General features: G+C 42.4%; 2 protein-coding genes and 1 long non-coding RNA gene across 3 annotated transcripts in view; 1 reads left to right on the forward strand and 2 right to left on the reverse strand.

Annotated features, from left to right (window-relative positions):
- Window positions 1-4,503: 4,503 nt before the first annotated feature.
- adora2b (adenosine A2b receptor) lies at window positions 4,504-14,925 on the reverse strand. Its single transcript, XM_035434484.1, has 3 exons — window positions 14,776-14,925; window positions 13,958-14,437; window positions 4,504-5,228 (listed from the first exon to the last, which is right to left on the reverse strand). Exons 2-3 carry the CDS (start codon window positions 14,299-14,301, stop codon window positions 4,505-4,507), a joined length of 1,068 nt encoding a protein of 355 aa, XP_035290375.1. The 5' UTR covers window positions 14,302-14,437; window positions 14,776-14,925; the 3' UTR covers window position 4,504.
- A 4,943-nt stretch (window positions 14,926-19,868) lies between these two features.
- The window catches only part of specc1 (sperm antigen with calponin homology and coiled-coil domains 1), an 88,774-nt gene continuing 83,127 nt past the window's right edge, over window positions 19,869-25,515 (reverse strand). Inside the window, 1 exon segment of the mRNA XM_035433229.1 lies at window positions 19,869-20,510. Within this exon segment, the coding sequence (XP_035289120.1) occupies window positions 20,421-20,510 (90 nt within the window). The 3' untranslated portion in view covers window positions 19,869-20,420.
- LOC118235659 lies at window positions 24,861-25,118 on the forward strand. The gene is made up of 3 exons (XR_004766897.1): window positions 24,861-24,951; window positions 24,984-25,025; window positions 25,095-25,118. It is a non-coding gene; the product is annotated as an uncharacterized LOC118235659 (long non-coding RNA).

Consider the following 25,515-nt stretch of genomic DNA (forward strand, 5'->3'; position numbering starts at 1 on the left):
GTCTTTATGCACATTTCCCAAATCCGTGCTCTTCTTCCCTGTGGGTGGGATAAGATTTCTGCGGAGCATTTGGAATTGCTTTTCCTCGATGGGGACAGCTATTGAAAAATGGATCTAAAAAATAAAAAATGGTATAAAAACACATACAAAATATAAAAATGGAGATGAGTGGGTGGGGTTGAGGACAGAGGAAGAGGACAGAGGACACTTCTTTGCTTGTAAACAGGACCACAGTGGGTAACCTAGCAAGTTTTCGCCACAAAAGTAATGAGCCAATAACTGTTACACCACCGCCGTTTGTGATGTTCACTCGCTGGGTGACACTGTCATAAAATTTTCCCCGACCGTGAAGACTGCCTTATTACTTGTTTACATTTTGGACAGGTGTGGCTCGTGGGTAAATCTATCGCTGTTTCCGTCGCAGCACTTTCGACACAAGCAATACTGGAAGCACTATCCTAAAATTTCTTCTTACCGTGAAGAGTGCCTGACCCGCAATCGTAGTAATGTGTTAACACTAAATTTTACGACAACGCTAGCTAACCTTTCGAAAGTCACGTTAAACAAGTAGAAATTAACGCCATCAGCGGTGATTAACAAATCTACCAAGTATTTTAATAACGGATTTGCAGGTGTGGATTTCAAATTATTTGTATTTTCTTGGAGACCATTGAGAGCAATGGAGAAGAGCCAACGTCCTAATCATCAATTTGTCTGTACCCACCGCTTACAGCAAAGTGCTAGTTATTTTTGGCTGGACCACAATAGCGGGGCAGACCTCAAAACCATATTGGCCTACTAGGTTTTGACTTGGTTTTTAAAGTGAAAGAAAACCACTGGGTGCCCTAGTGACGGGTGCGGAGCTGAAAAATGAGCAGGCAGAAAATCCCCTAAACTGATTAACGTTATTATTGGTGTCAACTTGTTTTTAATTATTGTACTTGATTAGAAATGACATATTACTAAATATGATAGAGACAGTTCTCCTCAATTAGTTTAGATGAGAAAAACATTCTATCTGCGTCGCAAAATTGTGCACATTTCAATCGACACTAGCATATTAAAAACTGGATAAATGTACACAATCCGAAAATGTTCATGGCAAAGATCTGGAATACACAGATTTTGCCTTTCGAACGAGAACAGGTTCGATGGCATTTTTGAGTGTATAATTTATTTTTAATTTTTATGATCTTCATTGCATGGCGTGACGAAGGAAACTGTTTATCTACAATTGAATTATTCAGATCGTGGGCAGACTTGTTAATCAAGGAAAATGATTGGAAGTCAAGACTAATAATCAGGGGAAGTTTTCTGCCACCTCGATTTTCAGCTCAGCAGCCACCACTGTGCCTTAAGTTAAACTACCAGTACTAGTCAGTTAAATAATGTGTGTAATAGAACACGCCTTGCCACACCATATTGCCACCATAAAAACTCTCTCTTTCTCTACCAAAATATAACATAAGCTGTGTTTTCCATTTGATTTGTCAGTTGTTGTGCATATTGTGTTTTTGTTTTGCTTGATCAACTTTATTGTATAGTGGATTCAATGCATTTTAATACAATTATGGACCCGGCTCTGCACTCTCTTGACTTTTTTTTAAAATTTATTTTATTTTATTTTTTAAGTGCCCTGAACTGATGTCCCCCTTACATTACTTTTGTAATGTAAGGGGGACATTAGCAGTAAGATTACATTAATTCTAGGGTGAGTTTTTCCCTATATCCTCATGCTAAAATCTACTGTAAATCCACATTTTAAAGCTGATACTTAAAAAAAAAATTTCACAGGGGGCATGCCCCCTGACCCCCCTAGGGGGTTCACATCTTTGTCTCCTCTTTCACCCCTGATGAGTTTGCAGGTCTGTGCATAGTATGCCTTTAAGTTCAGAAATACTTGTCTATTATAGTGTGGCCAGAGAGGCATCTGGCAGTCTGTTGACTGGAATGTGAAAGGAATGTGTTTTCTGATAGCTTTATCGGTCTGTCCCAGTGCATCGTGTAAAATGGCCTTCCCTTGTGGAGTAAGGTATACCAGGATGCTCATTTCATTTTGTGGAACACCTAGACATTTAACTATTTATACTTCAAGAAAATACTTATCTCACAAAAAAATTATACTTCTCATACTTCTCACCAGTGGAATTCATGACAACAAGCTTCATTTACACATTATAGTTAATCTTTAAAAAAAATAATAATAAATACCCTGTTGGTTAGTTCCATTAATGTGAGCCAGATGTCCATGAACAAAACTGAGTTTCTTCGCAGGCTTTATCTTGTCTAAGTAGCTCTGAAAGGCTTCACTTCCTTTGTGTACGGTTTCCTGTCTTAAAAAAACTGAGCTGTCTGTCACATCATTTAAACGAAACACACACAAAAAAAGTAAAATGAACCTTCACTGCTCTATTCCATATTACAGAATGTTGCATAATGGCTTCATGGAAGATGCAGTAATGTCTGACCTGACAAGACAGTGACTGAGCTCTGAAAGATGGCAGGCAGTCTTTTTGGGTTACCAGCTGCCTGTGCCACTGAAGTTCAATGGCAGGCCAACTGGATATACGTGCGGCTGGAATTCTGAGCCCTTTGTGACATCAGTGCAAAAAAATAAAGGACCCGCCCCTCTCACTCCCACTCCGAGACTCTGTGTAGTGTTTACCTACTGCTGTTTCAGTGTAACCGCCTGTAACTCGTTTTGTATGCTTAGTGTGTGTTTGTCTGCATACATAAATAGGGAAGGTTTTGTGCCAGCTGGCTAACGGCGAGCAAACGGCGATGGCGCGCGGAGATCTGCAGCGCGTGGAAGTGAATGACCTCACGGCAAACAGGAAAAGTGGGTAATTTCGAGCCGGCTGTCGAGCGCAGCCAGGGCTGTGTAGGGAGGTGACACGCAAACCTCGCAAACCATGGGGCATTGCTGCCTATCGCTTTTTCGCCTTGGGCCGGCAAAAGCTGGCAGTTGTTTACTCTCCAGTGATAATCAGAGTGAGGGGCGGCGGCAGAACTGAGAGAATTTGCCCCCGCCCCACCCCCCCCCCAGATCACAGATAGGCCGGAATTGGGAGTGGGTACGTGGGGGTAGCCCTGTTTTTGAGCCAGAAGGAGCTGGTGGAATGCTAAGCACCGCTGCACAGATTCAGATGTGGGGAATTTCAGGGTCTGCGTTCTGTAGAACACGCTGTGCTGCCTGTCTCTCTCTGTGAAGCACACGCTTATTCCCCAGTGACTTGTTGCAACAAGTTCGGTCTGCCTTCAGGAAACTAGATCTGTGCAGTTTCAGTCTCTGATATTTATGATTTTAATTAATAGACCTCTTTAAAAGAACTGCCTTTTTTGTGTTTACAATGTCAGGAACTGATACAGATAAATTAATATAAATGCGAAATGAATTAATGGAGTCTATTGACAATAACGTGTATCTTGCCTTGTAAGTGGAAAATGTGTTTTGAAGTACAAGGTGTTACATTTTCCTTTATCTCGCAACATTAAGACTTTGCAGCGTTTCAGATTTTCACCGTCATCAAGGATTTGTTCTCTGGGATTTTTGCTTTTGACAGTCGACACATGACTTTATTCCTGAGCTGAGCTAAATCAACATTTATGAACCACAGACACAAAATTACCACTACACTCACATGACGGTACTTCACGATAAAACATCACTGCTCTTGTGTACAAGTGTTTGTCCACAACAGTAACACACCACAGCAGTTTCTTTTAACTTAAAATGTACATATCACATTAAAAAAAGAACTGGATTAATTGATTGGAGGTCCATCCACAGTAGCTAGCATATTTCATTTTTCTCTACATTCTCTGTTGGCAGCTGAAAAGATTCACTGCTGCTATAGATGTGAGCTTCTCAACAGGTGTTTCATGTTGACAGAAACCCACAGACACCATTCCGTTTGATGTGTTTTGTGCAAGTGCAAGAACCGTGTGTGCCCCTAAATACATTTTTAAAATGCACACATTTCTCTTACTCCAATTTCAATGCTACAGGCTGATAAATTAATTATTTAACAAAAACAACAATAAATGATAAACACTGACTGCACATTATTCCTCTGACAAAGTTAAGGCTTAGAAAGAAGAAGCTTCAAGTTTATGTACTCAAGGATAAATATTGGTTCAGGCAGGGGGCAGAATTCAGGACACAAATCTCATGAAGATTGCGGTAGTCCTGTGTGTCCAGTTAAAACTCGCACCTTCTACAACATTTGGATTTTCTTCAAATCAATATGCACAGAAAAAATACCAATATTTGGGACCTGTCCCACGGTTCCTTATCACTTCATAAATGTACAACCCACGTCGAAGGCATTGTGCTCAGTATTCACCATTTCAGCTCACACCTTGTATCTCCTTGTTCTGTAAACATTTCTCTCCACGCTTTTGATTGGTCTTTGAAAAAAGAAAAAGAAAAAACCACTACAGGAACTCTCCTCCTTCCTCACCGTCCCCCTCCCCCTCCCCCCCCCCCCCCCCCCCCCCGTCCCTATAGTAACGGATCGATCGTCATGGTGACCTGTTCTCTGTTGATTGTACTGCCGTTGGAGCTGCGGTAGAGCTCCTCCCTCCGGCACAGGACGTGCTTGAAGAGGATCCGGCGGAAGGTGTTCCTGAAGTCCTGGATGCGGTAGGCGTAGATGATGGGGTTGACCACCGAGTTGGCGTGCGACAGGATGATGGCCACGTACATGACGGCCGGCGGCTTCTCCAGCTGGTTGTAGAAGAGCGTCAGGCAGTTGAGGATGTGCACGGGCAGCCAGCAGAGGGCGAAGAGGCCCACGATGATGGAGAGCGACTTGGCGGCGCGGATCTCGCGCTGCAGCAGGCTGTGCGAGCTGTCGCCGTGGATGCACTTGAGCTCGATCTGCCGCAGCTGCTTGCGGGCCACGTTGAAGATCTTGATGTAGATGCCCAGCATGATGAGCAGCGGCGGCAGCACGCAGCCGAAGAAGTTGAAGTAGACCATGTAGCTCATGTCCATCACGCTCTCGAAGAAGCAGAACAGCTCGCAGCTGTTCAGGAGGCCGCCGCCGCCGCCGGTCGCCATGGAGCTGCCGTTAGCACCCCTCTCCGCAACGCTGGCGTTCCTGCCGCAGACTTCGTGCTTCTTGTTCCACCCCAGGAAGGGGATGAGGCCGATCACGAAAGAGAGTATCCACAGAATGGCAATGATCTTCCTGGCCCTCTTGCCCGTCATCAGCTCCTTGTATCTGAATAGGCGAGGCAATGGTACAGAGCAAACGTTAGATACGTGTATTGGACAACGTGCGACCTGCACTTATTTACGCTAAGGCCACCATCTGAGAACAAAAAAAGGAGGGAAATGTGCAGGCAACTCTTGTGAGGAGTTTCCCCTTATATCACAACAGTATTTCCATCACAGTTAAACTGACAGAATGCCTCAAGATAATTATAACTAATGTTACTATGGTAACCGGTGATGAGTGGAAACTTTTTTTTTTTTAAACAAATGTTGTGTGCATAGTGAGTGCCTTGTTTAACCACAGACTATTCATGATGGGGTTATTTTCTGTTAAAAAGGCATAAGGCAATTACACAATCAACTGCCACTTAGATAATTATGCACCAGACCTGATTAAATTAAACCAAAGAAAGCTGACATTTGAGGTGCAGATTTTGGTCATTTCACACTTTCAACGAATTAAAAAAATGTTTTGAAAAATGTACCTCAGTTTACAGTTACTGTAGCAATTACAGCAGCTATTAAAATAGGTGGTGCTACAAAGGTATGCTGTGGTAGGGATATTATGCCTTCCCAGTGTTACACTGAGTGCACTACCTACTGTACAGTGTATTCTAAATGGCACTGATATAAGTTATTTCCACTTGTACTGTAACATAAACTAGCAGTATTGCATTCCTCAAATGATGAGAAGGCTTATTCAAGGAGCACAAAGCAATAACTCCAAAGCATTTTCACCAGACACAGATATTCTGATTCATAATACAAGCCAGGTAACCTCTTGGCAGTTTGCCAGCGTGTAGTCACATGAGTTGATGTCATTTTATATTTACAACTTGTGTTTACAAGACAACCCTATTTCATTTTTTAAAATCTCCATAATACAAAAAAAACATTCTCAGTGTGGCATCCAGATGGAATATACCAGCATGCAGCTCCCTTTTTAGCAAATTAACTTGGAGGCAAAGCTTCGCAGCCAGTCTGGCGACCGAAACAGCCTTTGAAACAAAGACAGGTGAAGGGAAACCAAAGATCGAAAATAGCACGTTCTGAAATACCAGCAACCACTGCAAAACAAAAGTGGCCCCTCAATGGCTCAAAATGTCAGGCAAATTCGATTACTGGCGAAAACCCACAGCGGGTTTTCCCATGATGTTGTGAGGTATGGGACGTCGCTATGGCCATTTTTTCCATATAAAGACCCCCCCCCCCCCCCTTTCGTAATAAATGCAGCAGGCCCGTGTGCAGAGGAACTTTCCTTCCTCTGCACGTGTGGGCTGCTTCTGTGGGCCCAGTTAACACGTACGCCCACAGCGGTAGCGAACCTGCGTGTGCACGTTTCCAGCTGCACTCTAACTGCAGCTGTATCAGCAAACCAGAATTAAAAAAAAAAAAAAACAGTTTCAGGCAAGGCAATGCAAGACAATTAACGCTGAAGATTGACCGAATCCATCTCGAGTGCTTTTTTACTATCCTGAAATTAACCCATACCTCGTAAACAAACCTTGGATATGAGTGTGAGAAAAAACAAATGCAAGCTATTATTATTATTTCTGTCGGTCAAGGTAGAAATTTAAGTTCTTGCAGACTGCAGCAAGTATGGTGGAGAACACAGGCACTTTAAAGGTATTATGAAATATTTCACGACGTATGACTTTCGTTTGACACAACAAATGACCTCTGTTAGTACTTTGCCTTTAGACGCCAACCTTACTATTGTAAAAGCACAGCCTCTCTGCCAAATCATCCAACAACATGCACCATGCAGTCAAAACATGCTATAGCCTAGTGTAGCTTTTATATCTGCGACCTTAACACTGTGGTTTTAACACTGCCTGTGACATATCCACTCTACTGTAACATCCTCGAAGGCTATCACAGAAAGTAACAGGAGCTCTGTGCCACTCCTTGCCCAGTTAATTGGTTTGGTATGCCCACTTTCCAGTTTCATTGTCAGAGTGTGAAATTTCATCATGGTGAGAAGCTTGTGAATTCTTTACACACAAGATTGTTAATTCCCAGTCAAAGTTCAGTAGAACACAAGCGACTTTCATTGTTGTGATTTTCATTGTGATTTTCATTTCATTAGGTCTTTACCGGAGTTAAAACCTTCAGAATAAATTGAGGAAAAGTTAAGGATCTACTGACCAAATCGATATTCATTTTTAAAGAAATGACCTTTAAGTTATTCAGCCAACTGGTCATTAATTGGATAGCACACAAGAAAAATTAAACAAAAGACATTGAGGTTAAACACACCAACACAGCTGCAAAATATGTACGACCCTCTGTCGTATATAATGCGTCACAAAACACATTAAACTTCCCTGAGTAACAGTTAGTCATACTATACGACTGTATATCAAGGGAAAATTTACACTAAGGGAATTCAAAGAGAACTCTACTTATCAAGGGGGGGGGGGGGTAAAACTTAAGTGAATACACACTCTGGGGACCACAGCAAGGTGAGTCCTGAAGAAGCACTCACTTTCAACAGACTGGAAATGAAGGTGCGAGCGTCGCGTTCACGGTCACGCTTGGCATCATGTTCAAGTCGCTTGAGTCCAATGGACTGACGACGCGACGCCGCTGCGTGTGCTGCTGACTGACTCAGTCGTTCACGCCGAACGCTTTGCGGACGGATGTCGGGACGAGGGGCGCGGGGTCCTCGCGGCGCCGTCCCCCCCCGACCGCGCGTCGCTCTCGGGCCGCAGCCCGGCGGTCAAAAAACCCCCGGGGCGAGGGCAGGCCCTTTGTGGAGCTGCCGGAATTCTCTCCGCGGCCTCTGGACGCGCTGAATGGGTACGGAGTCCGGGCATGACGACCGCACTCTGGCATCCCGTCTCTCTCTCTCTCTCTCTCTCTCTCTCTCTCTCTCTCTCACTCCTTCCCAATCCCATAATCCCGTTCATAACCCCCACTCTGTTTCTGTTTCCGCCGACCTCGTGCCAGACGCCGCGTAAATAAAGCCCACCGACTTTTTAAAAGGCGCAGGGATTATTCGCGCCTCTCTCAAAACGCATTTCTAAGCACTGCAGTGCAGGTTCTGCCATTTTCTTTTTTGTTTTTTTTTCTTTTTTTTTGTTTACAATGAGCCAAACAGCTGCTTGACATGAATTGAACGCACGAGCAGTTTTACAGTGCACATTGGAACTGAAACACTACCCTCCCCTCCACCTGCTGAAATGGGCCCCCCCCCCCCCCCCCCTCACCCCACCCCCCGACCCCCCAAAGCCACTGTGGTTTGGTTTTTGCATTCATCTCCTGCTGAACAGGACGCCAGTGCTCCCTTACCCAGCAGCGTTGCCATTTTTAATCTGGGTGATTTGCCTACACGTCTGCAGTGTGTTCACACCCCTCCTGCTTTACACACGGCAGATCATATTAATCAGCCAAACCTGAGAATACGACCCACAGTTCTCAGAATGGCAAGTTTGCCACCCGATTCGCTCGAGACCGCTTCAATGTAAGCACTGATGGCAGGAGACTGCGGACTTGGCTCGGCGAATGGCGCGGTTCGGCCAATGAGCCCGTTTAGCCGTAGGTCCCCGTTCTGAAAAAAAGCGAGCTGGCTCACTTGGCACCCTCCTTTGTGACTGAGAGAAAGGAGCGGGGCCTGGGAAAAGTAAAGAGGTTTCTGGGGGATGAAAGAGGGTCAGTCAAGCCCCCTCAGGCCTTCGGGTACACAGCGAGCACTCCATCCAGCTTTGAGTCGACCGCCATCTTGACCGTACATGAAAGACGCAAGACAGGTACACCTTAACAGAGGTCCAAACTAATATTTACAAACACGCAAAGGAAGTATTGTTTCAAAGGCCATTGTGCCGGTGGCTTCGTTTGATATCGACGGCTTTGAAGCGCGGTTCTGTCGTCTCGCGCCCCGCTACCAGCCCCCCCCCCCCCCCACGCCGAGACGCCTTTCATCCCGAGCTGAAGAACGCGGAAAAATCCCGCCAGGGCACGACGGCGTCCCGGCCGTCTCGCAACATCTGCGCAAACGCTGATGCCGTGATGATGTCACTACAGAGTTACAGCGACTCAAGAGCCTTAATCTTTCAGCTGAGATTGGCTTTAAAAAATTAAAAAAACACAGAGTATTTATTTCCTCTGTGGTTTTCCAGGAGCCATGATGTCCGTCAGGTTGCAGTTTTTTTTTTGTGGAGAGCTGAGCATTAACTCAAAACACCGCGCAGAACAAAAGGGAGCGACGGCAGCACTGACCTGACCGACCTCCTCCTCCTCCTCCTCCAGCCAGGAGAATCACCTCCACAACCGGGCACCCGAACCGAGCGGCGCGGAGACGGTGATAAACCGGGAGCCACGGCGGTGGCTTTGGCCGGGGACTGGCGGCGCGTCGGTAAATCACTCTCGACACTTACTCATCGATCTGGCAGCAGATCTCATGGTGTCGGGGGACGCAGTGATTGATCTGTGCTCCTCAGCTCACCCTGCCCAGGCCAGGAGGATCCCATTAGTCTGGATATTTAAGGGCCATTTTGGGGCATGTTCCTGCCTGCCTCAGATATGCCAGAGTATACGGCTTTAAAGTGTGAAGCACACACACTGACCCTGTTCTCTGCCTGCTCAAACAATGTTGGGGAAAAGTGTGCCTAGTAGTCCTACTTTTTCTTAGTGGGCTATAAGCCTGTCTTAGTTTGGTGATACATATTTTCATATTAAAGGGGTTCTAACATGCAGTTTTATTTTTCTGTATAATATCAATAATTTAATGAATTCACCTTGATGTGAACTTTCAATTTCCATTTTAATGAATCACATATAAATCAAAAACAGCTAACATATTAATAATACCAGCCAGTCAGTTATTACTACATTTAGCTAAGTTACTTTGTCTCCTCAACCTGACTCTCAAGTAAGTTATTGCTACAGCATTACAAAAAGAATAAAATAACTAAACAAAAAGGAAAAGAAGACAAAAATATTGCACATCCTGCTTAAATGCTTATAGAAGCAAATAATCTTCATCTCTCATCAGTCAATGGTCACAAATCCCCAAGTGAAACATATAAACAATAAAGTGCAGCAGCACTGTATCTACGTGTATAAAATGGCTTCCACACCAACAACCTATTTTTGCAGGCTTGTGGCAGTTAAAAAAAGAGTTGCATTTTGTGGAAGTCCAGAGCACATGCTACATCATCACCAGATCGCCTAGCATGGTGTGACATCAGTTGCTTTGTGTGCTGATTTCGACAGCACACTTCTGCTATGGAACCACAATCCAGAAATCACAGCTATCATAAGTTAATTGAAGAGATTGACTGTGGTTTTGACAGTAGTTGTATGAATATATATAATTATATAATTTGCAGTTTTTTTAATAAGTTTAGTATTTTTTCTTCCCTATTTAATTTTTATTTACAGTAAAATAAATAAATAAATAACAGTTCTGCCTATCTGGAGGGTAAGTGGTTCACATACACAATGTAGGGTAATGTCTTGAAAATGTGATTACAGCGGTGCATTATGGTCTAATGCAGAGTTATCGCTGTGCAGTGGTGGCCAGCCAGGAGCCCCTCTGTACAACCGGCTGGAGTCTCATCCAGGGAGTGGGTGTTTCGTTTGCAAGGTTGTCCCAGTCTCGGTAAGGAGGAACGAGCGCTCTTTGGACTGGCGGACCACACAGTGACAGAGGCACCGGCCGCCGGTTCGAGCTCTGGAGGAGAATTCCCCGCTTGGAGGATACCACCGCCGCGATGGCGCGGACCCACGAGCACGACCGAGCATCACAAACGGGATGAGAGATACGTCCGGGGCATAAAACCTGGCTTTGGAAAGGGAGCAGGTTTTGAAAGGTCTGCTGGGCTAGTTATGCTCTTGTACTTTGGAATCTGCGCTTTCCGGCTGGACTGCAAGAGCACTTATCCTTGAAGACAAACAAGACGCACATAAATCACACCTTTCCCAAATGCCTTCTCTTGGGTGTGCTAGGGAAAATTCTCCCCTGCAATATGCCTTCACAGCTTCATTCCAATATCAATTTCAGAAACAAGCAGCGGGACATGTTTTTCAAAAAGGCAACACTCTTGATTTATTTCGCTCCGTTGGAACCCGACCAAAAGTAGAAATGTAGCAAAGTAATAATGCTGTTCGCTGCCTGTACTTTATGAGCTCCTTAATCCTTCTTTGACACAAAAGCATTCCAACTTCAGCTTCTGTTTTCCTGAGCGTTTTATTTATGACTATCAAAGAGGATTGCTGCGGCCTGCTCATATTTATTTGCCCTAATCATGGCAAGTCAACTTCACGGCTCCGAGATTAGATTTTTTTTTTTTTTTTTAGAAAGCCACAAAATGATTGCCCTTCATACCACACAGTACATTGCCAGCCCTGATCACTGCAGGCTTTAAAGGCATGCTACGCGGGATTTCTTAGCCTGTGTTTACAGTCAAATAAGTCTCCTCCTCCATTTTCAACCCCACCCACTCACTCCAAGTAAGTTACCACACCTAACGTAGCTAGCTTGATAGCTAGAGGTAACATCAGTACCGTGACCATGAGTGACAGTAAGAAAGCAGATTCAGTTGTAGCTCAATTCCCTCCATTACGCTGAACATAGTAGTGGTTTTATCATTGAACTTTAAATTTGAAAACGTCAGACCCTTGTGAATATCCTTGTTTTTTCCACCTTCATACTGCCGATAAGGTTACTTACAGGTCCAACCAAAAACAAGCCAACTCCGTGTCACTTTCAATCCCCCTGGCGAACTTTAGCTGACACCACCGAGGATAAGCAATTCCAAGGTACACAACTTCATACGCGCCCTGTCGACTTGTCGTTTCGCTTCACTGCATCTGGACTTCTTCACTAGCTAGCTCTGCAGCCACACCCACTCCCCAAACAGAAAAAAAACACCACACCCAGAAACATCCCAAACACATTTTAGGATAACAAATACAGGTAAAAAAAAAGCACAAATCTGGTGAAAAATAAAGACAGACATTACCGGTGCATCATAGATATGCCTTAGCATGGTTACTTTATAATATTTCCAAGGTAAGAATCCTGCATAGTATGCCTTTAATGTTATCTGTCCTCACACACTGCCAAGCAGTGTCTGGAAGAGTTGCACATTTATTACCTTGCCTCCGCCAAGAGGGCCCTGGATTGCCAGGTCAATGGCTCTAACCCCACTGACTCAGAGAGTTTTATATGCTGAAAATCACAGCTGGATCTAGGAGCTGAGGAACCAGTGCTCTCACAGACAGGAAGTGGCTGATGAATTGCTTAGGACCAAACTGACCACATATGAGTGCACAGATCCGTAAATAAGCACCTAACTACTCCATAGATACCCACTCACATCCACACAGTACTGAGGGATTTATTTGCTAACGTGTATGAATTTAGGCGAAATATGTGAGACTGCATAACTCTTATTTGCAGTAGCTATAAAATATATATAAAATAAAAAAAATATATAAAATATAAAAAAGTATTACTATCAAATTATGGTAGAAAGCTCGAGCCTTGTACTTTTCAGAAACTGTAAATACTGACTAACTTTAATACTGACTTGTGAATACGGGTTTCATTAATAGTTGCCTTACTGGTAGCGCTCTAGTTAAAGATTGCACCTTATCTCCAATCACTTGCCCTGTGTGTACTTTTTGTCAGATATAGTAAGATACATTAAGACAATAGTATATGTTACACGTCAACCCCACTTAAAAACATACAATGCAAACCAAATATTGCAAACAAATATTGATTTCAAATAAAAGTTAATTATTACTGTATAGTTAAGGATGCTTGAATTGATTTGCTTGTTCAAAGTCTTTAATTCATGTTGGAACTCTCCGTTGGAGCATTCAAATGGAATTTGAAATGACAAGCATACAGTGAAATATAACGATTAACTGGCATTGAATCGCTGGGGGAATGTTTTCTTTTTCATCGGATAATAATAAGACGTCTTAGTTTAAAAATCTCACAAACATCATTTCCCGTAGCTACTGCTATTAATGAGAACTGCTATAACTACACGGCAGTCTTACTTAATCCGATGATAAAATGGCCTGAATAATTTGTGCCATCTAATTTCTGCTATCTATGCTATCTATAATGTGCGTTTGCAGCATTTTAGTCGCCATGATTTAGTTTAAATATGAAATTAACCCGTTAATCTCTCACGGATAGAGACGTTTCAGTTAAATCAAACAGGCTATTTTATACATTAAATGAGAACACACTACGTCAGTGGATGCCCTACAGGATCATGGACCATCGTTATTGTGTTATTGTTGGCCACATTCTTTCACTTCGTTTCTCCCTTAGATAGAACAAACGTTGTCACGACTTGCATAACAACGAGCAATTATTGTGCCTTATCTGCTTTATTTAATCTAACCAATGGATGAGTGTCTAGGTTTGTGTCTTGTCACCTTCATTGAATGAGGATGCCATAGTTTCTAATGGTTAACACATTTAACATTTTTCTGTCTCATATCATTTAAGGTTAATTGATGTTGATGTGTTGTTCACGTAGCCTACATACAAAAGTAGGCCTGCAGCATGTTGTCCATCTACATATACACACTTTCATACAGAATAGTTTTTGAACTAGAATTTGATCTTTTAAGGAAGGATATCTGATGGATGTAACGCACCCTTTCCATGGAAGAATCAGAAATTTGGATAATTAAACTGTATTGCCAAGAGAGGAAAAACTGACAGTGCAAAAGTTTTAAAAAGTATTTTTTTTAAATACTCACCTTAGTGGAATTTTGACTGCCAAGTACCTGTCAATTGCAACAGCCAGAAGGCTGAATATTGAGCTTTGGGTCAGAACCAAGACAAAACAGGCTAAAAAAAGACATCCATAGAAGTCCGAATGCAGCCCAATACTGATCGTGATGGCAAAAGGGATAGCAAGACATCCGACCAGAATATCTGCTACCGCCAAAGACACCAAAAAATAATTCGTGGCGTTTTTCAGTGTAGTGTTGATGGCAACGGCCCAGCATACCAAAACATTGCCAGCAATAGACAAAACAGCAATAATCAATTCTATGACTATATAGAGCATAGGCATCTTTAAAAACTTCTGAACACTCATTTCCGTCGACGAGAAAAACTTGGTTTCATAATTAGTGTCTGTTTTTTATCCAGAGTCTGACAAATCAACTGAAATCTATTTGTTCGCTGTAATCCAATAACGTTCCATAAGTCTGGTCCGTCTGTTCGGCTGCCATCTGAAAAAAAGAAAGTAATCAAATGTAGTTTATATCACACAAACGGCACACATGATTGATTATTATGCAACTTTCTGTAACGCATGTAAAGCAGAATTGGCTTGTAGATCAGAGTTGTAAAACTTATGTCTTGCACGTCAAATATGTCAGTGCTGCGGTGTTTTAGAAACAGACACGGGACTCCAGACAAAAACCCAGTAACGTAATTTCGAAGGCAAAACACAAATTAAGTTCTGTCAGACGTTCGTCCTTTTTGTCGAATATAGCACATGCAGTTGCGTTTATTAGACTAATTTATTATTATTATTTCCAATCGATTTAAATGTGAAGTTTCTTACCTTATTGAAAATGATCGAGACTGGTAGTGTGCTCATTGTCCACTACGCGGTACCTCTTTGATGTAGGATACATGTTACTGCAGTCCGTAACTGCTGTCTCTGTACTTCCTCGCAACACATGGCTTTTCAAGCATAGGGACGGCAAAAAAAAAAAAAAAAACCACCACAAAACATAGCCACGCCCAGTACGCTAGCGTCTACGCGCGTACCCCGGTACAGACAAACGAACATGTGCTACAGCGGGAGACGTGGGACATTAAAAAATAAATCAAAGAGTGGATGTAAACGATCCTAAAGAGATTTTTTTTTTACATTCAAAGAACACGAACATGAACGCACATTTTTAATTCACGTTTTGGCCCGTCTGTTTTTTTTCTTTTTAAAAAAGAAATTTGTCACATGTAGGCCTAACCTCATTTGATAAAGCGAAATGGGCTACCCAGTAAATATTGTATCTTCTCAGTTTATTAAATCCATAAATACAAGTGTTTCATCATGTTTATACTGACACTTCCTTAAGTCCATATTCAATTCCACTGGCCGTTGTGTGTTAGCCTGGCGGCAGGGGGTCTGGAGATGTTGTGTGGTGTGGCGCATGCTGCAACAAGAAAGACATCTTGGTGGATCTAGGGGGGAGTTCGCAAATGCACATACATATAGATTTAGGATGGAGCAACCGTTGCTCTTCAGCTTTGGAATAATAAGCTATACGGCAGATGCGAACATTCAGAGGTGGTAAGGTTGAAGGCAGTTAGAGGATTGTATTTAAAAAATGAAAAAAAAGTGAAATGAAAGCATAAAATAAAAACGAAAATAACAAATGAGATCTGTAACTGAATTTCTATATTTTCTGAACGACAGGCATCCCAATAATTGCTGAACAGCAAGACATTCCTAGATACTTCCTCACCACTTAATCCCTTTCTCACAATTTAGTAAACCCAGCTCTTAGTCCAGGCACTGATCGTCCTCCCATCTGGAATACTGCAACTCCATCTTCTCCAGCTTTCCTGCCAACAGTTCATTCAGAATGCTGCTGCTCATCTGACCAACACCAAGCCCCCCCCCAACACAAACTCAGCCATGTCACACCAGGTCTCATCTCCCTCCACTGGCTACCTATATCCGCTCACATCACATTCAAACCCTTGGTGCTGGCCTAACTGGCAGCTAAAAGGACAGCTCCATTATATTTTAAAAACACCCAACAGACCCTGCACACCAGCCAGACCTCACCTCCTCCCCTCTGGCACCCCTCCCCTCTGCGTGCCTGCACTTTCGGGTTTCACTCACACCTCACATCAGCTCTGGCCCCCCAGGTGGTGGAGTGAGCTTCCCACTGCAGTTAGGACAGCAGAAACCGTGCCCATCATCAGATTGGGCCCCGGCTCCCACGACTGCCTTTTGTTCTCTTCCTTTCTCTGGATTTCTTTTGGGATAAAATAATTGGTAAAGCTGTGCAAAGATAATCTGTCTAGACGTACCTTTCATTACAAATTGTTATTTGTTATGTTATTTTACGTAACTCTTATTGATTATAAATGTGATGTGTCTTGGTGATGCCACATTTTTGTATTCCTGAAAGTAACAGGAAAGTAAGATTGATGTTCTTGACCTCTGCACATCACCCTGGATAAGACAATCTGCTAAGTGATTGTAATGCAATGCTGTGGAATGCTGAATATTGCTACCTTTATCCAATGTTCCATTGTACATTTTTATTTTCATATGTAATGATACATAAACTGGAATGAAAGATGACTCCTAGGGCTAGAAGGTTAGGGTTAGGGTTAGAGTGAAGGTAAACCTCGAGGGCTAGATTTAAATTAAAATTAGGGTGATGCTAAGGAGCCAGTGAAAGGGAAAGTGGAGGTATTGGTCTTTGATTTTGGATGATTTTTTTCCACATTTGGGACATAAGACAATAGCCTTCTGTATTTTGAGATTGTTTGTATGAAATACATAATTTAAATAAATGACTTCAAACACATTTCCTTGAATTTGGTTTATTAAAGTTATATTTAAAAAGTTTTTCATCCATCGTATTAAGCAAATAAGATATCTGACATGACTTCCAGGGCTAGAAATGATTTTTATGGTTAGAATCAGGGCTGTGGTTAAGAACACAGTGTAGGGGCTGGGTTCGCCTTAGGGTTACGTTTAGGAACTAACGAAACGGTAAGAATCAGTGTTTGTGTTCGATTTTGGATGACCTATGAGAGAAATGGTGAATAGCACACATGATGTACCCGTAGCTATCAACAAGCCCTTCCCGTTCTTTGCAGCCCTACCACAGATGGTCACAAAGGGTGCTAGCGGCAATCCTTCATTTTGAATGCCCCACATTTTAATTACTGCCGGGATGCAAAATCATGGCCCTGTGTATTTTCAGTTTTTGTTTAGTGAATAGATTTTTCATGGTGAATGTCTCAGGGAAGGCACTTGCACCATGGAAACTTCAGTCCCTCTCAGTTTTCCCAGTTCTTTCATAAATACTTTTTTTTTTTGTAATTACATATGAGTGCTCAAGCTTTTTTTTTTAACTTAGCTAGTTTTACTCCTTGGAGAGGTTGGCAGGGTAAAGAGATTTACTTTTTCTTTACGTTGATGAAAAAAAAAATGTAAATTGATAATACTGTAAAATATACTGGGACAGTATGGCAGTGGTGAGCTTTGGTCTTGCTATAACTGAACCGATGAACTTGCATGACTTTTATGACTTCCTTTAGACCTGAAATAGGTGAGTGATAAGGGGCTCCTAACTAATGGAAAATGCTAACAACTGTGTGTGCCTTTGTGTGGAGTATATAGCATACAAGAAATAAAAACCAGAAAGAGGTAGCTTTCACAATCCAAACTGGGAAGCAGGCAGGCTCACCCAAGATGTAGGAAGCCACCCTGTATAACTTCTCTATGGTACTTAAAGTTCGGTTATTAAAAAGGACAGAATATAAACAGAAACGGGTCCAAAACGAGGTTGTTGCACACAGGGAAAGAACAAAAGAACCAATTCAGCACACAGCACCCAAGAAAGAGCGGTTTTTAAATTGCTGCCATTAAAATCCAGTTCTTCATCTCCCACTTCTGTTCTCTGCAAGTCCTCCTCTTGCTCGGGGAGGTGACACCTTCATCCTGTAATTAAGGAAGTGGCTGCCTGTTGCGCTGCAGATTTCTGTGTGCTTGAGAGAGACGAGTTAGATTCCCTCAACCATCACGACACAGACCTCTAACGAGATGATCATCTCGCTCTGAAACAGTCCCTGGTCTCCCACAATAGACACAAATTTAACTCTTATCACTTACCCCAGGGGGTGGCTCTCAGCCTGTCTTGGCTTATTATGTATAACGAGCCCCCTTTCACTCTTCCTCCCCCCGGTTCGTGCCCACACCTTGGTGCAGCCTGGAGTTCCAGATCCATCACCCTGCCCCTCTAAACTGCACACTATAATTCCCTTCAACTTTTCCAGCTAGTTAATTACCTCAACAGTAACCTGCTCAGCCCAACTTATTCGTTGTGACAAATCCCTCATTACATTGTTGTTACATTCATTCTACCCCTACTGTACACCAGGCTGGCCAGTGGAGGATGGGCTCCCCCTCCATAGCCGGGTTCCTTCCGAGATTTCTTCCCATCAAGGAGTTTTTTCTCACCACAGTTTTTTTCCTCACCGGTAAGTCTTTTGCCTCCTGTGCTTGCTATTTGGGGGTTCAGGCCTGGTTTTCACTCTTTTTCTGCTACTCTATAAAGCGACTCCGTGACAGTTTTCTGTAAAAAGTGCTACACAAATAAAATCGATATGACTCTCCCAGCTAAACTCCCTGGAGAAACTTCATCCAAGCGATAAGTATCAGGCTAAAACACCTATTTTATCCCATCTTGTTCAGTATTATCTGTCTTAATTGAGAATGAAATCCACAAACTTCACAGCCAGACACATTATGCTGGAAAAACATGCAACATGCAAAGTGTGATTATGCGTAAAAGTCCTTAGAACAAGTAAAAACATGACTGGCCAACAGGGCTAGAGAGTTCTACATTGCCACACAAAATTGGCTTTAGTGTGGCCCATGCAGGGAAGAAGGGTTTCAGACATAAGACTATTCTTTGCCAGAGTACAATAGCACCTGCTCTGGTTAAAGTAAAACCTGTGTTAGATGTGCAGTCCTCTAGCTCAGTAAGCGTAGCTTTGGTGGTGGACGTAGTGAACAGGCACAGCTGCTGGCTTCCAAAGCACTTGCAGTAGTACTGTGCACTCTGTCTAACTGACACAGGAAGTTGCACAGGTAGGGTAGGGGTAGGTTTAGGGCAGCAAATCAGGAAATAAAGAAACAATATGGAACAAAAAGAAGTCGTTTGAAAGCAAACTGTCTTTACATTTAGAAAAAAATGGGTGAATAGAGGTGCAATATCTTGTAAATGAAAGAATCATTACAAAACGTATTTACTGTGAGTATTAGTAACACACACCTCTTGGATTATGATTAACTTTGTTGAAAAGGAAAAAAAAACTGTAATTTAAACCCACCACCACACTTTAACAGGGAAGAATAACAAGTGTGTTGTATATGATCATGCACAGCAGAAGCAAGTAGTCAACAGCCATAAGCAGCATAAGGAATGTAAAGCTCCTGAGTACTTAAAAAAAAATTATTTTCTTTTATAAAAAAAAAAAACTGGCATCTCCAATCCCACTTGAATTTGGAATGTCCAATTTGGGATCTATGTACAAGTGTCCTTAAATTCACCCCTTGCTGCCGGCTCGGGAGGGTGAAGACAACTTGCAGTTCTACTCAGAACCACGCGGAGGGAGCCAGCTGCTTCTTTTCACATCTCAGCCACAAGCTGCGTATGGGCAGATTGGTGGAGACCCAATCATACACGGCTGCCTGGACGACCAACAGAGATCGCTTGAGGAATGAACACTGCCATCCCCGCCGATCCCTCCCGTATATCCCGAGTCATTTAGAGACCGTGGCGCTCACTCCAGCACCACATGTGGCACTTCCTGAGAGAGCCACCAAGCAGTCCTGAAATAAATTTACGGTAATCTGTACCCCATGGCCATTGTGTAATTAAGCACAAACAGTACAACTTTGATGTTGGACAAAAGCCTTTATTATCAACAATCCCATCTGAAGTCCAGTAGTGGCTTTAACTTCTCAAGCCAAAAACTCAAAAGCAAATACAAAAAAAAACTGATATTCAGGACCTGCATCATTCATAGCAGAATAATTTGAAACATTCTGGAACAATACAATATGTTGTATAAATAAATATATTTTTTTCTCGTGAGAGACGATCAGTGAAGCTGGGTTAGTGTTCAAACACTGGAAACACAATGTCTTCATATTTCCACAAAATAGTGAGTAGCATAAAATGTTTTTTTTTGTGTGTGTATGGAGCTAGTGTTGTTTATGCTGTATTAAGTATTTCAACTCAAAGTCTCTTATTGTTGACTGTTGGTAAATCACGTGTGCAAAAAAAATATCTTAACCCTAAGAACTCAAACGGAACGCAAGCTTCCAAAAAGGATTGAGAGAACAGGAGATGAAGGTGAGCTGGAGGATGGGTCAGAGGTCGGAGGTCGCGGGGGTGTTACAGTCTGGGCTCAAAGTGCAGCTGTGCTTGTGCACTCCTCCTCTGGTCAGGTCTCAAAATACTTGTAGATCTGGGAGACATACTGCATGACGCTCTGCCAGTCCGGCCTGTCCGTGTGCATCATCTCACTGATATCCTGCACACACGCACACACGCACAGGCACGCAGGTGTACGTGCACGCAGACACACGCGCACACGCATACAAAAGAGGAGAGCGTTAACACGTAAGGAACATTTATTCGCAGTCATAAAGTAAAAACAAAGCAAAACAAAAAATGTAGTCCACGTTAACAGTGTGAATATAAATTACACAGCTGTAGCAGTTCCCATATTAAAGCCAATGTGACTTAGCACTTGCAATTTAACTGAGTGATGCAGTGTTTTTCTTGGTAATACACAATGTAATTGCGACCCAGAGAAAAGCGAAATTCAGCAAAATGACGTTGATGTCATGCCTCAGAAATGAAGGAAAAATTACCCCTTTGCCTTTGCAAACACTGTTGCTTCAAGTTTTGGAGCACCACTAAAAATATAGCCAGACATTGCCAATCAATTAGATTATTTTCAAACAACTAAGGATAGTTTAATTCAGGAATATCTGAGTGATTAACAAAAAATCATCAAATACTGTGATAGCGGTGTTCTTAAATGGGCATTTCACATGCAGAACTAGGTATTAACTTCAGAACAGTGTGTAACAGGAGGTCAAAAATGAGCCTGAAAAACCAAGACCATCAAATCTTCATTGATTTAAATGTTTATTTTAATGTTTTTTTTTATTTGTGCAGATCATCTAATGTAAAACAGAAGCAGGCCAAACTACCAATTCAATCAGCAAGAATGGTTGAAATAGGCAGATTCGTGCTTTTCACGTTCACTTTTTTTTGGCATAAAATGCTGTGGAAAAAACTAATGTTAATTCACACCTGGAACAAAGGCATAAAAGCATCAAGACCACAGAGTATGGAAAAAATGCAAACAGATAAACCAAAACTTAATAAACACGTTTTATTAGGCTAGTTCAAGGAAACTCACTTACACTACTGTACGTATTTCACAGAGCAGCCTGTTTTTTGCACAACGCATCCATGAGTCACGACCGAGTACAAATCAATAAATTAAACTGTAGTATATTTTAAGTATATAGTATATGTCCTTGTTTCACCAGTTGACTAGTTAAAACACGAGTTCGTATTACAAAAAAAAAAGAAGAAAAAAAGCAAATAATCAAAAGCTTCTTTCATGAAGTAAATAGAGCGTTTTTGACGCAGATTTCCTGACCTTGCGTATTCCTCCGCGTGACTTTTCAGCTGCGTATAGCGCGCAGGGCGGTGAGTTTGTGAAATTTGCCAATCTCTGTCAACAAAGGGCAGTGCATACTTTCAGTGCGTTTCGCTTGGATGTTTTCGCCCGGATTGTTGTTCGTGACCAAGCGTCAGAAGTTAGAAAGCCGGTGCGTCACGTAAGCAAATAAACAGCTCGCCGTGAGTCCCTGAGGTGCTGCGAAACAGTATAATGACTCAGATCAGCCTCCATAATGCAACAGTCACTAAGACATCAGTCTCTTTATGGGTCTGACTATTTTTTTTATTTAAAAAAACAAAAAAACTTTCTAGCTCAACTGTCACCAGGCTTGACACTCGGCAGGTTGAATGACGTCATGGGCTGAGTGCGTCTCCCCTCTGACTAGTGTGGTAATGACTGTGCATAGTGCTTACGCTTATCCCAGCCAGAACCAATCAGTCTGATTGATCAGTCTGGTTGATCAATCCAACTGGACTCCAGAACCATTTAACTGAAGAAAGTGTCTTAATGCTCAGAATAAAAGCAGACGCACGTTCCCACTAACACCAGTGACACAGTTAAACTACTAGACCCATGACGAGTGATCTCTCCTGGGTATACACATGGATTGCAGAGCCCTACATGTGATGTGGACCCTAGATCAGGTCTCCCTGGACACTGTTACCAGAGCTGCTCGGACAGCCTGATAAAAACAGATGCAGAATGGAGAGAGGAGAGAGGAGGGATAGAGCAGAGAAGAGGAAAAAGTGCTGAGAGGACATAAAGCAGAGGAGACAATAGAGAAAGAATAAAAGAAATGAAGGAGGGAAAAAGGAGAGGAGAGGAGAGGAGGGAAGGCAGAGGAGGTGGAGAGAGGGGAGAGGCGAGCCAGCAAGCAGGAACAGGATTTGGAAACTTCCTGAATCAAAGGTCCCTTCTCGTGCTCTTTTTCCAGCTGATGAAAGCCAATGAAAGTTATCCCCATGGGTATCTCCCTCCATTCTGTGTACATTAGTGTTAAACCAGGAGTTTTGGGAGCTTTTTTGGGAATGAGAGGCAAGGTTTCAACTCTCTCCCTGCCTCAGAATGTTTGTTCTAATGCACAAGTGTACAAAATGGCCTGGCTATTTCTTCATACAATCTAACATGAAAACAATATTATTTCATTGTATGTAAACATAGAAGGGTCTGTAAACTCTTATCTGAAGCAAATATTTACTATCATGTTTACAGTATTTTACTCACACGCACATATACACAAACACACATGCACACGCACGCACATGCACACGCACACACCTCACACACACACCAGCTGCTCCCTCTTCAAGCAATGGCAAGTCTGCATCTAAGTACTTTATTAGACCTGAGATATCCTGTCCATGCTCAACTGTTCCCTGGTAAGACAAGATCATTTATTCCTGGAAAAGTTTCAGCAAACAGTAAACACAAGCCAGGAATAATTACAGCAAAATAAATAAAGAGAAGCCGGTCTTGGAAGTCAGAGGATTTTAAAGACAAAAATCTGAAACCTAATTTAATTGAATCCTTTCACAGACTACCAGCAAGCAGACTGTGAATCACGCGTCTCTCCAGGGAGCCGTGTGAACTGGTGTTACTGCAGCTCTGTGGCCTCTTGTGACTCCTCTGGGCTCATCTTGTGTTTTTACACAGCATTACACAACGTAATGTATATCAGACCTTATTAATTGAGCTAACTTTGGAAAAGACTGGACATTCCTTCCCCGACCCCTTAAAAGGTTATCAAAGCGAACTCCTAGAAAACGGTGGTTTGTGGAAAAAAACCAGCTCAATAAACAAACGGACTGGAGGAAAATAGGGCAGCAGTAATGAGGGGTGACAGGGCAGCTCAGGACATCCAATGGGCAGCTCTACGATGCGGGAATGAATGATGACGCGTGAAGGCAGTGAAAATTCTGCCTATTTGTGCATTCATTCATTCATACATACCGATAGCATGTAGGTGAGAAATAAAGATCAAATTGCACCATGCAAGATGCGTTACTCTAGATTCTCAGGCAGAACACTTATTTTAGTATATCGCTTCTCTGTGGTTCATTCTTCACACTGTGGGATTTGTGTGCGTTTATTTTGCAATGCTGTGTCTGTCACAGATTGCCGTGTTAATGAGCTGTTTCCCATTCACTTCAACAGTCATAGTCTGGATATGTGCAGATATTAGCATACTGTATGAATCAAAATGCAATGTGAGGCATTTAAATTAGTTAATTTGCAAGTTGAATCATTTTTGTTCTGTCTTTATTTAAATATAATAATCAGGACAGGGACACAATTTCACATTTTTTTGGTGTTTAGGCTCTGTACTCCAGCAAAATTGGATTTGAAATTAAAAAATAAATATGAGGGTGAAGTACAGAGTGTCAGCTTTAATTTGAGGGTGTTTACATCCATATCAGCTGATACTTGTAGGAATTACAGCTCTTCTTATACATCATATCCCAATTTTAGGGGACCAACAGTAATTACACAAAATAACATAATCTTAAATGAAGTCATCATATGTAGTAACTGGTTTGAAAAAAAAACAGCACCCTGGCCCAAATACTGGGCCTATGGACTGACCTGTATGTAATATAAATACCATTCAGTATATTATTATATTCACACCCAATCTTGTAATAATAATAATCCTGTAACTGAGTTTGACAGAACAGAGGTGTGTGTGTCTGCTACATTAGGTGAGTCTGATATTACAGAGGTGTGTGTGTGTGTGCTACATTAGGTGAGTCTGATATTACAGAGGTGTGTCTGCTACATTAGGTGAGTCTGATATTACAGAGGTGTGTGTGTGCTACATTAGGTGAGTCTGATATTACAGAGGTGTGTGTGTGTGTGCTACATTAGGTGAGTCTGATATTACAGAGGTGTGTGTGTTACATTAGGTGAGTCTGATATTACAGAGGTGTGTGTGTGCTACATTAGGTGAGTCTGATATTACAGAGGTGTGTGTGTGTGTGCTACATTAGGTGAGTCTGATATTACAGAGGTGTGTGTGTGTGTGCTACATTAGGTGAGTCTGATATTACAGAGGTGTGTGTGTTACATTAGGTGAGTCTGATATTACAGAGGTGTGTGTGTGTGCTACATTAGGTGAGTCTGATATTACAGAGGTGTGTGTGTGTGTGTGCTACATTAGGTGAGTCTGATATTACAGAGGTGTGTGTGTGCGTGTGCTACATTAGGTGAGTCTGATATTACAGAGGTGTGTGTGTGTGTGTGCTACATTAGGTGAGTCTGATATTACAGAGGTGTGCTACATTAGGTGAGTCTGATATTACGGAGGTGTGTGTGTGTGCTACATTAGGTGAGTCTGATATTACAGAGGTGTGCTACATTAGGTGAGTCTGATATTACAGTGTGTGTGTGCTACATTAGGTGAGTCTGATATTACAGGTGTGTGTGCTACATTAGGTGAGTCTGATATTACAGAGGTGTGTGTGCGTGTGTGCTACATTAGGTGAATCTATTACAGAGGTGTGTGTGCACTACAATAGCAGACACCTGGCTGCCACCATCATTTTAAATATGGCTGCTGGCTGAGCCTGACCACTGTGAGCCGGTGACCTCTGACCTCTCTCCCCGTTAATTGCAGTTTTCCATCCTCTCTCAAGCTCCACATTCCCAAGGAAAAAAAAGCAACATTTCATTGAAAAAAATAAACTAACTAAAAAACAAAGCAAAAAAAAAACAAGGCCTGGGCTGGAAGTCTGCCAGTATTCTCTACTGCACCGAAGTCTAAAACAGACAACAACATTTTCAATAAAACCTCAAGATAGCATTTCCCAGTAAACACAGGCCTTGTCCAGAGCCTTAA

Source organism: Anguilla anguilla, chromosome 9 (genome assembly GCF_013347855.1).
Source record: "Anguilla anguilla isolate fAngAng1 chromosome 9, fAngAng1.pri, whole genome shotgun sequence".
Taxonomy (NCBI): Eukaryota; Metazoa; Chordata; class Actinopteri; order Anguilliformes; family Anguillidae; genus Anguilla; species Anguilla anguilla.

What these genes read in the sequence shown, in the direction of transcription:
- adora2b (XM_035434484.1), bottom strand. Translation starts at nt 14,301, where the DNA reads ATGAGTGTTCAGAAGTTTTTAAAGATGCCTATGCTCTATATAGTCATA. An exon ending in GCAGTCAAAATTCCACTAAG is followed by an intron (nt 5,229 to 13,957) that starts GTGAGTATTTAA and finishes TCGCCTATTCAG; the next exon opens with ATACAAGGAGCTGATGACGG.